Source organism: Giraffa tippelskirchi, chromosome 6 (genome assembly GCF_054371585.1).
Source record: "Giraffa tippelskirchi isolate mGirTip1 chromosome 6, T2T-mGirTip1v1.2.pri, whole genome shotgun sequence".
Classification (NCBI taxonomy): Eukaryota; Metazoa; Chordata; class Mammalia; order Artiodactyla; family Giraffidae; genus Giraffa; species Giraffa tippelskirchi.
The window spans coordinates 99161821-99175874 of record NC_137280.1 but is presented as its reverse complement, the minus strand read 5'-3'; the positions used below and the strand labels follow the sequence as shown (position 1 = coordinate 99175874).

At 36.1% G+C, this 14054-nt stretch overlaps 1 protein-coding gene across 13 annotated transcripts in view; it reads right to left on the bottom strand.

Annotated features, from left to right (window-relative positions):
• The window catches only part of RAPGEF6 (Rap guanine nucleotide exchange factor 6), a 213019-nt gene that overhangs the window by 38371 nt on the left and 160594 nt on the right, over positions 1-14054 (bottom strand). For 12 of the 13 annotated variants that reach the window (XM_081500219.1, XM_081500221.1, XM_081500217.1 and 9 more), the window contains 2 exons: positions 10185-10342; positions 386-626 (listed from right to left, as the gene is read on the bottom strand). In XM_081500219.1, coding sequence (XP_081356345.1) covers positions 386-626; positions 10185-10342 — 399 coding nt within the window. Of the gene's footprint in view, positions 1-385; positions 627-5031; positions 5047-10184; positions 10343-14054 lie in introns of all 13 variants that reach the window. The other variant, XM_081500223.1, reaches the window with a different exon arrangement.

Genomic DNA, 14054 nt, shown 5'->3' with positions numbered 1-14054 from the left:
AAGTACATACTGATCATTAAAAAGCAAATGTATAAATTAACATACATATATATGCCCAGATACATATAATAAAAGATATGTATCATCTCCCTCTGTAAAAAACAGGGATTGGACTATAACACTGGTTCAAAGACTTTATTTTAGCAGGAGGGCTAAAACATTTTTATCCTCTTTCTCCCACTTCTGGGTAGCACTTATGAGTGCTAACACTCTAAGAGTCCATTTACATAATTATGGAGACAATAGAAGGCTAAAAGAAGAAAAATACTATGTTAATTTTAGAGAGAACTCAGTGGCCCTAAAACATAATGTTCCTATTTAACATTATGTCTTTTAACATCGAATTTTCAAAAACACATGTGGAAATAAGTACAAGCACATTCACCTTCCATTGAGCTGAATTCTATCAGCTAATTTGGAGAACTGGTCTGGAAGTCTTCTCTGTTTTATAACACCCTCAGGAGTAACAGAAACTTCACAGAGAGAGTATGTGTCAGATGCACCAGTCAAACCAAATTCATGAATAGCTTGACATACAACTTCTTTAGCTGTAGTGTCTTTACTGATGATAATGTAGCAACTTTGCTGATCTGCTTTGAAAACTCTTATAACCTGATCAGGAATATCTGTATAAATACAAAAAAGTATTCTGTTATTTTACAGAAAATGACTCAAACTCTTCAAAAAATAATTTAGAAGACAATGATCTCTCTAAACAGTTAAATATATATTTCTCTTTCAAGGACGTTAAAAGAAATCATAGCCACACTTATTAACAGATCAATATATCTTTTCTGGTGACAAAATACTAGTATATGTTCACAGAAAAACATCAAGAAAAAGAAAAAAAGCCACACTATGCATATGATTTGAAAGCTATGAAATTTTCATTTTTATAAACATTTTATGTCATTAAATATTCTTCAACAAAATTTTTTATGGAGGCATAGGACTCCACAATCTGTATTTTATAATTTGAAATGAACCAAATCCTTAATCACAGACATTTAGCTTGCATATCACGTTCCTTTATCATTAAGTAAATAATGATAAATAATTTCCCTCCATCTCAAACTCTCCCTGTAGATAAACCTCTGTAGTCAATCTGATTTATTTCCTCAGGGAAAATCCAAAACAAAGAGAAATGTTGAGTTAAAGGGCATGCATACTGTTAAGGTTTTGGAAATATACTTCTGAACTGTTCTCAGAACATTATAATGTTTTATCATTCGAGGTACAAAGACAGCAATTTTAGTCACATTCTTATCAAAACTGTTCATGAATTTTTTTTTTTCCATTTTGAAAGCCCTATGCATTTCTTCCCTCCAAAAATGTGTCATTATTTTGTATTTCACTTCTTTGGTTCATGGTGAAACTCACTGGTTTAATGAACCATTATTCCTTTTTAAAAATATTTTTTGTTATTCTTTGTGCTTTTTCCTACTGAATTATACTAGGTGCCAATACAATCTACTATGAAGTGGCCAATGTCTTTTCAGATTTTATATTTATATATTTTAACACAGGAAAATTTAAAATATTCATGTGGTTAAATCTCAGTGTTTATGATGTTTGCTATTAGTAGATTAATCCTACTTTAAAATAAATGTTCATATAATATGTACATGTAAATAATGATATTTCCCTCTCTTACTCTACCTTATTTTTCTTTTCATATGGCACTGGCTAAAGCTTCCTGAACAATGTTCAATATGATGACAGTGGGCTAATTTTTAACGTAATTAAATTTAATTGAAAAGTGATTTTACAATACAAACAACTGCTAAATGTTTCCTGATAATAAATTACAAAAATTTCTTCCATTTTTATTTAGGAAAAATGTATTGTTGTGGATATTTGTATCATGTGTGTAATGGGGGTGAGCTAGGGATATTTTGGTGGCTCAAGTCACTGCATACTATTTGTGTAGCATTACCTTCTTAGCATTGTACATACTGTAAATCTAAGAGGAAAAGAAAAATTACAAATTCGTCTCAAAACCACCCGAGGCATAATTCTAGCTAAATGAAAGAGAAAAGTAATGAAACAGATGTGAGAAGAAATAGTTCCACAGAATAAAGTTCGCAGTGAGGCTACAACACAAAAAGACAAAGACTGACTTCCAGTATTAGAAGAGTCAACTGAATATATGTGAATACAATTCCAGGAAAAGGATTCTTAGCCGACAAATGTTGAATGTTCTAGGTTTACTGGCAAACTGGAAGCACAATGCTTCATCTATTCAGTCTCCTTTTGTAAGATATATGCACCAAACTGCCTTTTTTTGAGGTATGCACAGATCTGAGTCACCAAATACCTCTTGCCTTCTGTTCATATATCTCTGAAAATGAGTCAGTCCCTCAGATGTTGCTGACATTATCAGGTTTCTAAGTCTATAGGCATAAGGTAGGCTCTTATGGCATGCTAATGATATGCTTCTCTATTCTGGGCTAGAAAATGCAGGAAGTTGGAAATTTCAGTTTTCAAAAGAAAGATACTGGACAAGAGTTTCATTATCCCTTTTAACCCAATAAAAGGTGTCAAACAACTATTATTATTATCTGTATTGTTCCTATCCTCTTCACAAAAATAGGTCTCAGTTGTCCAGGGCTTAGAGGTAGATTTGTTTACTAGGTTTTTGGGGGTTGAGCATCTGCCAGCCGAGCTAGCTGACCATGAGGGAATGGGGAGATGCTCTGATTCCTTTTATAAATTTCTTCACAGAAATTTATTCAAACAGACAGATTGGGAATTTGCACACATTTCTTCTCTTGCTGCTAACATACTACAATATCTGGGAAGGAACGCTGTGTATCCTTCCAAATACTGTATTGTTACATTCTCTTATAGTCACACTGTTAAAACCATTCGTTTCACACGCAAAGGACAAATTGTCATATAGTCATACAAGAAGGATTCAGACATCATAAATGGATAGCTCTAGAACAGATCTGCAAACGGAATTATCCAAAGGGTATTCTATAACCCAAATCCTGGTGAATTTGCCAAGATAATAAATGCCAATTTTGAAAACTAAATTTGAAAATTTGAAACACATTAGAGGAAAAAATATCTCCACACTGATATCAGTGTTGGGGTAAATCTCTCTTTCCATTTAGAACTGTTACCTGTATAATACATATATTTTCTTCACAAAAGTATTAACAGGAGAACACCATAATGCTAAACATAATATTTGAAACATGGCAGACACTCAAACGTTAAATGATTAGTTAAATGGTAAATATGAAGTTATAATAAAGTTGAATCAAGAACAAAATGATCTAATCATTTCAAATTTTAGGTTCGAAGCTAAAATACACATAAAAATATAATCCTGTAAGGAAAACAGACATTTAAAAAGAATCTTGGAGAAGTACAGCATTTATTAGTCTTATGATTAATATTCCATACTAAAATTCTTACATAATAGGTAAATGAATTCAAGAACTGAAATTCACATATACCCATACTTTCAACCCAAGGCAAAATTTCTAGTGTTAATTAAGTAAAATTTAAAAGTGAGATAAGGACATATGTTTTGACCCTGTTATTGTTGTTTGTTGTTTAGTTGCTAAGTCATCTCTGACTCTTTTGCAACCCCACTGACTGTAGTCTGCTGATGATGTAACAGGTACTCCATAGATATTTGTATAGTGATTGACAATTTAAAGCAGAATGAAGAGGCAGTCTTTTGCTTTGTTTTTTTAAAGATCATCCAAAATACCTAAAGAGTTTTTCCATTTTTAGTGTCTGACCCTGACATTATACTAAAAATGGAAGAACTTTTTCAGAATTTAAGATGACCATTAAAAGAAAAACAAAAAACAAAAGAATGCCTCTGCATTCTGCTTTAAACTGTTAATCACTGTACAAGTATTTATGGAGTACCTGTTACATCACCAGTGTTCCAGATGATGAAGCTAAAGTAATAAATGAGATGGACAAACTCTATGTTTGCAGAGATTTGCTTATATTCAAGAAAGTAGGTGGTGGTTCAAGGAAGACACAATGATGAAGTAAATAAGACAACCCATACAGTGAAAAGTTCACAAAGCAAACACAAGGTAAGAGTATAATGATAAGGATTAAGGATTGGCAAACTTGTTCTATGAAGGGTCAAAAAGCAAATATTTTAACTTCTGGAGGCCAAGAGGTAAAATAGATAATATTTCATAGATATTTATATAACAAGAAACAAATTTCTGACAAAATTTTTTACAAAATTCAAACTACATTAATAATGTAAATCTACAACATGTAAAGATATGTAATCACAGAGGTTTAGGCAAACATCCACTAAAATAGAACTGGTTAAGCACAATGTTCAAAATCTTGTGGCAGAATACAGCCTGCTACAGAAAGGCATTTAAGGTATATTACTAGGTGAAATGGGCTAAGTGGAAAAAAATTATATCATTTGGGGTGAAAGAAACAGTACATACATTTTATGTGCTCTGAAATTTCTGAAAGGGTACAGAAGCAAATGAACCACTGTTAATTCTGGAAAGCAGAGACTTATATTTTATCCTTTCTCTGCAAATAAAAACTGTAATATATATTCCTTTACAATTTAAAATTAGTTAAAATAACTCAGAATTGAAATGCAAAATGAGTATGAAGTTTACTAAATATTAAAGATGTCAAATTAAAAGTTTGTGCTATTAAATGAAAAAGAGTAAGCAAAAAGTTCCATATGCAAACTCAGGAAAAAAAAAATCAGTTTTCAAATCCTTTTAGCTATACTCTGAATTATTTTAGGCCTCATGTCACATTAAACCCCAAAATTCTGAAACATTTTTTACAAGTTACAGAACAGCATGTAGACTCTGATTCAATGGCTATAAAAACATATATATTAAAAAAAAAGTGGCTCAAAGAATATATGCCAGTTTACACTGGCAACCTTTGAAATGTATGGAGTTCTGCTTCCTACTTCATTCAATTCTGTATCATTTGACTTTTAACGATATAATAAAACACTACATACAAACGTAAGCAAGAAAATACCATAGTCTTCAAGATAATTACAGTAAAAACCAACAGCTGTAGGCAGCAAAAACAAAGCAAAACTATAACAAAGTTAGCAAACAAAAGCACGGCATTAAACATTTCTGTAGCTTTGTCCTTACTTTCTAATAACAATTTAAAATATGAAGTAAAAACATAACTGAGATGTAGACTGATAATAGTCAGTCATACTTGGCTGATGTCACACATGTACTACAATATACATATGTGACGTACACAGCTAACCTAAAATTCGGTGCTGTCATTTATGATTTACCAAGCTGAATTTGGAATTCAGTTCAGTTCAGTCACTCAGTCGTGTCTCTTTGCAACCCCATGAATCGCAGCATGCCAGGCCTCCCTGTCCATCACCAACTCCAAGAGTTTATCCAAACCCATGTCCATCGAGTTGGTGATGCCATCCAACCATCTCATCCTCTGTCGTCCCCTTCTCCTCCTGCCCTCAATCCTTCCCAGCATCAGGGTCTTTTACAATGAGTCAACTCTTCGCATGAGGTGGTCAAAGTATTGGAGTTTCAGCTTCAACATCAGTCCTTCCAATGAACACCCAGGACTGATCTTTAGGATGGACATCATACATGACCACTGGAAAAACCATAGCCTTGACTAGACGGACCTTTGTTGGCAAAGTAATGTCTCTGCTTTTAAATACGCTATCCAGGTTGATCATAACCTTCCTTCCAAGGAGTAAGCGATTAAAATCTCATGGCTGCAATCACCATCAGCAGTGATTTTGGAGCCCAAAAAAATAAAGCCTGACACTGTTTCCACTGTTCCCCATCTATTTCCCATGAAGTGATGGGACCAGATGCCATGATCTCAGTTTTCTGAACACTGAGCTTTAAGCCAACCTTTTCCACTCCCCTCTTTCACTTTCATCAAGAGGCTCTTTAGTTCTTCTTCACTTTCTACCATAAAGGTGATGTCATCTGCATATCTGAGGTTATTGATATTTCTCCCGGCAATCTTGACTCGAGCTTGTGTTTCTTCCAGTCCAGCATTTCTCATGATGTACTCTGCATATAAGTTAAATAAGCAGGGTGACAATATACAGCCTTGCCGGACTCCTTTTCCTATTTGGAACCAGTCTGTTGTTCCATGTTCAGTTCTAACTGTTGCTTCCTGAACTGCACACAGGTTTCTCAAGAGACAGGTCAGATGGTCTGGTATTCCCATCTCTTTCAGAATTTTCCACAGTTTATTGTGATCCACACAGTCAAAGGCTTTGGCATAGTCAATAAAGCAGAAATAGATGTTTTTCTGGAACTCTCTTGCTTTTTCGACGATCCAGCGGATGTTAGCAGTTTGATCTCTGGTTCCTCTGCCTTTTCTAAAACCAGCTTGAACATCTGAAAGCTCATGGTTCACGGATTGCTGAAGCCTGGCTTGGAGAATTTTGAGCATTACTTGACTAGCGTGTGAGATGAGTACAATTGTGCGGTAGTTTGAGCATTCTTTGGCATTGTCTTTCTTTGGGATTGGAATGAAAACTGACCTTTTGCAGTCTTGTGGCCACTGTTGAGTTTTCCAGATTTGCTGGCATATTCAGTGCAGCACTTTCACAGCATCATCTTTGAGGATTTGAAATAGCTCAACTGGAATTCCATCACCTCCACTAGCTTTGTTTGTAGTGATGCTTCCTAAGGCCCACTTGACTTCACATTCCAGGATGTCTGGCTCTAGGTGAGTGATCACACCATCGTGATTATCTGGGTCGTGAAGATCTTTTTTGTACAGTTCTTCTGTGTATTCTTGCCACCTCTTCTTAGTATCTTCTGCTTCTGTTACGTCCATACCATTTCTGTCCTTTATCGAGCCCATCTTTGCATGAAATGTTCCCTTGGTATCTCTAATTTTCTTGAAGAGATCTCTAGTCTTTCCCGTTCTGTTGTTTTCCTCTATTTCTTTGCATTGATTGCTGAGGAAGGCTTTGTTATCTCTCCTTGCTATTCTTGGGAACTCTGCATTCAGATGGGAATATCTTTCCTTTTCTCCTTTGCTTTTCGCTTCTCTTCTTTTCACAGCTATTTGTAAGGTCTCCTCAGACAGCCATTTTGCTCTTTTGCATTTCTTTTCCATGGGGATGGTCTTGATCCCTGTCCTCTGTACAATGTCACGAACCTCTGTCCACAGTTCATCAGGCACTCTATCAGATCTAGTCCCTTAAATCTACTTGTCACTTCCACTGTATAATCATAAGGGGTTTGATTTAGGTCATACCTGAATGGTCTAGTGGTTTTCCCTACTTTCTTCAATTTAAGTCTGAATTTGGCAATAAGGAGGTCATGATCTGAGCCACAGTCTGTTCCAGTCTTGTTTTTGCTGATTGTATAGAGCTTCTCCATCTATGGCTGCAAAGAATATAATCAATCTGATTTCGGTGTTGACCATCTGGTGATGTCCATGTGTAGAGTCTTCTCTTGTGTTGTTGGAAGAGGGTGTTTGCTATGACCAGTGCGTTCTCTTGGCAAAACTCGATTAGCCTTTGCCCTGCTTCATTCTGTACTCCAAGGCCAAATTTGTCTGTTACGCCAGGTGTTTCCTGACTTCCTACTTTTGCATTCCAGTCCCCTCTAATTATAAGGACATCTTTTTTGGGTGTTAGTTCTAAAAGGTCTTGCAGGTCTTCATAGAACTGTTCAAGTTCAGCTTCTTCAGTGTTACTGGTCGGGGCATAGACTTATTAATTGGTAATAAACATTTTACTCACCATAAACATAAACAGCACTGCAGAAGGCTTTTCATAAAGTTGCTTATTTGGAGATTTACAAATAGAAAGTTAAGTTCCTATCTTATATGTGTTCATTCATATTGCTGATATGGACAAAGGCTGCAGACTGAGCTTTGTAGACTGACTTTCTCTGAATGACTGTAAAAGGGCATCTCCAACACTTTCAACATGTTCTCAAAGAGGGAATTATGCATCAATCTTAAATAGTATATCCTCTTCAGAGATCAGAATTTCAGTGCCATGGGGTTTACCGTTTCTAAATTTTAATAATTCCAACCTCTTTCTTTTGTTTCCCTAGCTAAATCCCCAAATTCTCTCTCTCCTCCCACTTCTACCCATCCTTTACCTCTCACCCTGCCTCACTTCTAAATATGCCAGTGGAAAAAATACAAATGTATATCAATAACTGTAAGTCAATCAAGTTATAAATCATGCATCCCTGAACACTTGTCTTATGAAAGTACAGATGAATATTTAGTTTGTGCTTTGGTAGTGTTTAAACATTTTATTTGTGAATGCAGTGTAAGAAATACTGCTATGGAACACATGCACACAGACACAGAAATAAATTCCCATACTACCACGTGACAACGTCAGACAGACAATGATAATGTGCTAGAAAAGGAGAGAGCGATTGTGCAAGAGGGACCTGAGATCCCCAGATGAGGTAACACCTGGGCTCAGCACTGAGGAATAATAAAAATTTCCTGGGATATTCAAGGAGAAAACACCAGAGGTAGCAAACAATATAGGCACAGAAAGAGAGTTCTGAAGGTACGTCCCATACTCAGGAGAGAGAGAGAGGTAACAGTTTGGAGAATGGTATTAACAGGAGACTAGAAAAGGGGTTTATAATTATGCTGTAAAAATTGGATACCAACAGTTATTGAGTTACTGTGTTTAGGCTCCAAATCTACACTACCCTGCTACAATGGGGCTGGGACTCTGCAAACCATATTTCTTTCTTGCCAAGGTCTCTCTCTTAGGTTCTGCCAAAAGGGAGCACCAGAGGTAGACTGCAAGGTTACAAGAAGAAGAGACCTGCTGCCTTATTTTCTTATTGTGGGTATTTGGTTCCTGTATTGCTCAAACGATACACCTTCACCCTTGTGGTGGCATTTCCTTCATGCGCCAGAAGCTGAATCCACTTTGCAGCTTCCTAACTGTGACACTTTAGTGCTTGTTTTCTTACCTTTTTATGTAAAACAGTTTAGTTTATACTTGGTAACAATTTCTGATACTAACTTCTGATCAAATATATGGAATGGTTTCCATCTCACTACTGAATCCAGAACAAATAGAAATCACTAGAAATTTCTAAGTCAAGTAACGGCTCATCAAAACCTTCATTCCAGAACAGGAGTCCTCAGCCTCCAGGACCTAATGCCTGATGCTCCGAGGTGGAGCTGATGTAATAATAATAGAAATAAAGTGCACAAAAATGTAATGTGTTTGAATCATCTCATAACCATCCCTGCCCCTTGGTCCATGGGAAAACTGTCTCCTACGAAACCAGTCCCTGGTGTTGAAAAAGTTGAGAGACCACTGCTCTAGAAAGGACACTGGTAGTCAGGTGGAGGGTAGGATGTGTCAAAGACAGATCACTGGGCCTAGGAATCTCTGGAAACAGGTGAAGAATAACAGAATTCTTCCCTTTTCCCACTAGCTGCTAGAACTTTAACATCAAAACTGAAGCTGATCACAATTATATGCATCTTTGAGGAGGTGCTTTTTTCCTCCTCTCCTTGGATCAAACATATACTTCAGTTTCTAATTGTATGCGTCTTTTATTGAAAGCCATCTCAAACCCATTCAAATAGTAGATATATAAATAATACTTCAAAATGTTCCATCCCTGTACAGAAATTTTAGGTTACATAGTTAAGTGACAATTTCTGTCTCTGACCGTGAAGAGATACAGAAAAATAAACTCGATGTCCCACACTGAAAGTCTGAACATCAATGAAAAAGATGCTATAGTACTTTAATAATATTGGATGTAACAAAAACAACGTTAGTTTCAGGTAGTGGAAAGAAAAATCAGTGTTTCTAAAAAACTGTTAATACATTTCTGTACATCATAGAGGAAGGTAAGTGAGACAAGTTAGATGAAAATAATTTGCTTTATTCCTTTCCACACTCTGGGTAACATGTTTCTTGATTGAGAAGAAGTATCCCTGCTTTCATTCCACTGCTTGGATTAGGGTTACCAAAAGATATGTACTTCTCTTTCATACTGAAAGTACCATCACTCCAGTTTAGAGAAAAAGACATAATCTTCTCTTTAGCGTTTCTGCATTAAGTCAAAATATGGAGGTGAAAAAAGACGGCTGCCAGCAAATCTAGTATTTGTTACACATGACTCAACCGTCTATTTATCTATTCGGTACAAAAATGGCCGTATAAAATAAGCAACAATTACCTGAGGGATTAGAAAAATCCAACATGCTGGTGGTAGGCTGCAGGAGATCGGGGCTGCTGGACGAGAGTGTTCCAGGGATAGGCATTATGGCCAGACTGTGCCTACAGTGTCTTGTTCCCACAATGCTGTCATCCTGTGATTGGCTCAGGCCTCCATCACTTTAAAAGAACGCCACATATCACTTTAAAGTATTTGAGGAGTCTTAATAGTAAACATTTCTGTTCTCTGTGCAAATGGCCTAACAGGACGAATTCGAAGTGGTGATTTTAAAATAGTATAGCAATTAAAAAAAAAGAGGACAGGTGTAATACTGAAAATGACAACTAAAATGTTTTTTTAATAATTACACTCAAATAAAATTTAATTTATACATCTAGGTAATTCTACTATGGCTGACCCCTGAACAGTGCAAGTATAAACTAAGCAGGTCCACTTGTGCACGGATATTTCTCAGTGGTAGTAAACACTACAGTACTACACAGTCCCTGGTTGGTTGAATCCACAGATGTGAGGAACCACAGGTGTGTAGGGCCAACTATAGGTTTTACATGAATTAACTCCTGTGTTTTTCAAAGGTAGGATCTACATGATACAGAAATGCTTGTATTTCATATTTAAGTTTCTGCTGGTTTTGGTAGAGAAAATGAACCTGAATAGGAAGTTCTTGAGATCTGCCAGCTTCATTAGACACTAAGATACATATCCAACAATGCACAGCCACACCACAGCAAGGGTCTTCCTCTCGAAAGAAAAGCTTGGCAACTTTTGAGGCAAAGGATGGAGTTGGTCTGAACCCAAGACGAAAGTATGGTAGGTTGTAGAAAACAATGGAGCTAGGCTCAAGTGACAAAGTAAGATAGGTCTTCAAACATATGAGTAACCTGGGAACTGCTCCAACCACCAAGTACAGAGAAGAGAAAACAGGAAGATGACACAGAAAACAGCAGCAAACAACAATGGCAGTATGTGACAAATAGAAAGCAGAAGAAAAAAGGGGACCAAGAAAGAGAGGAAAAAAAAGAATTTTACAGGCTCTAGTTTATTCTAAGGGTGCATTATTTCTTGTGTGATCTCTCAAGTCTAATTATTTGGCTGTTCCCTAGATGAGACGATCAAAACCAAAGCAGAAAGCCAGTCATTGAAAGTTAATTCCCTTTACAGGTTTCAAAAATGAGTAACATTTATTAAATGTCCATATTAAGCAAATATAATACCCTTCCTTTAAAATATTTCAGAGCTGTTAAACAGGCAATTCTAAAACTAAGAGAAAAAATAAAAACAAACATAACCCTGTTACTTAAGGTTTAGATACCCCTCAAATTCTATAAAACATAGGATAAGCAAAACAGTTGTACACAAACATAGGACAGCAGTGGAAAAGTAGACTTCCATTAGCATCAACAACCAAAATACTAGTTATTTCTAAGCACTGGTTAAAATCATTGTTTTAAGTTAATATTATTTCCCATCTATACATATTTTTTTCAGTGTAGCATTCTACCCAGTATTTGCTACATATACAAATAATTATCACAGAATACTTACCTATGATCTTGGGATGGATTAAGATCTGAATAATATAGGGTACTTCCTAGATATGTTAGGAGTTAAAAATAGGACTTAGGCAGATTAGAAAACTATGCAAGATGGAATTTAGAGGATTGCTAAATAAACAGCTAAAGGACCGTTAGTAGCCAGACAAGGAAGAGAGCCAGGATAAAACAAAGAGAAGTCAGGGAGAAGCATGAGAACATGGAAAAAAGCATAGTTAAGTGTTTCAAGAGCAAGCTATATCAAAAAGACCTAGGTTATTAGCTGTGTGACCTCAGGGAAATTTCTTTGTTTCTTGGTTACCTCATCCAAAATTGTGAATACTACTACTGATCCCACAGGACTATGGCAAAGATTAAGTAAGGTAATGTAGGTGAACATTTTGGCACAGAGAAAAATAGGATTCCTACTTTTTAGAAGATAGTAGCACTTTTACTGAAATGAAAATAGAACAATACATATCTAGAAGGGATTTTACCTAATTAAAAATGAAAAACAGAGGGGGTAGTATGGGTACAACAGGTAAAGGCACTACAGAAGAGGAAATGCTTTCCTGGGGGGAAAGAATGCAGTCTAATCTTATGATAAGGCAAAGGGAATCTTTTATTTGATAAGAAATTTTTATTTCTGCTAAGTTGGTTCCTTATAATTAGGGGTGCATCCCTAAAGATCAGAGCTAAATAGCTTATGATAAGAGAAAAAACGGGGGGGGCGGGGTTTCACACACATTTTATTTATAGTTTTGCTTAAATATTTCAGCAACAATTCATATTTGCTGCTGTTGTTGTTTAGTTGCTAGGTCGCGTCTAACTCTTGCAACCCCATGGACTGTAGGCTGCCACCAGGCTCCTCTGTCCATGGGCTTTTCCAAGCAAGAATACTGGAGTGGGTGGCTATTTCCTTCTCCAGGGGATCTTCCCAATTCAGGGATTGAACCCATGTCTCCTGCATCGGCGAGTGGATTCTTTACCACTGAGCCCAGGGAAGCCCTACAATTCATATTACATAAATAATAAAGAATTTTAAAAAATACAAGTCTTTCTTTGATTTCTGAAAACAACCTGCCAGTTCTTGGACATAGTCAGGTAACTAAATCCAAGGAAGCAAACTGTTAAAAAGATTAGCTGTTTCGGTGTTGGAGAAGACTCTGGAGAGTTCCTTGGACTTCAAGGAGATCCAACCAGTCCATCCTAAAGGAGATCAGTCCTGAGTGTTCATTGGAAGGACTGATGTTGAAGCTGAAACTCCAATACTGTGGCCACCTCATGGGAAGAGGTGACTCATTGGAAAAGACCCTGATGCTGGGAAGGATTGGGGGCAGGAGGAGAAGGAGACGACAGAGGATGAGATGGCTGGATGGCATCACCGACTCGATGGACATGGATTTGGGTAAACTCCGGGAGTTGGTGATGGACAGGGAGGCCTGGCGTGCTGCTATTCACGGGGTCGCAAAGAGTCAGACACGACTGAGCAACTGAACTGAACTGAACTGAAACAATTTTATGTTAAAAAGTTACAGTTTACTATTTAGGGAATTGGCTGTCACTTGCAATAAACTAGAATTTACTACAGCGACTAAGAAGTACATGAAATACTAAAAGTCTTTATCTCTCTTACTGATGTTATTTAACATTACTTCTGCTTTTTAATAAGCAATAGCTATGACATGGAAAAGCTATAATAAAGTAAAGCTGGTAACAAATTCATGGTAACTAAGGTGAAGGCATATATAAATGAAAACTATACTAATGTTATGTACAACCCATGCTATGACATGAAACAGTATCTAATTGGCAAAATATCCATGCTTGTTTGGAAGCTGAATTAATAAAGCCTATTTGCAAACAATCATGTCATTTCTTACCAAAACAGTCTCCTGAGAAGATGATGCAGTAACAGAAACAAGATAGTTTTGAAAAATTCCTCAGTAATTCTTGATACTGAATTTACTTAAAATAAAAGTATATTTTAGTTTCAGAGTATGAAACTAAAAAGGCTGCATAAACATCAACAGTTTGCAAATAAAAATAATACCAATATTAAAAGCAAACATAGAATGAAAGCTAACAATAAATGAAGAGGAAAAAAATAATTTCTAATAACCAAACAAGGCAATCTACTTCCAGACTGTTACAATGAATTAGATACTTGATTGGGCAATCCATGATTAAAGAGAACAAAATAAAAGCTATAATTAAAAAAATTATAGGAGATCAGACTTCCTGATTTTCAGGTCAAGAAAGTTCACATTGCTATGTCTTAATTTGAGGATGTTATTCAAAGTCAGTTAGACTTGTTTTTTTTTTCCACTTGTAATCT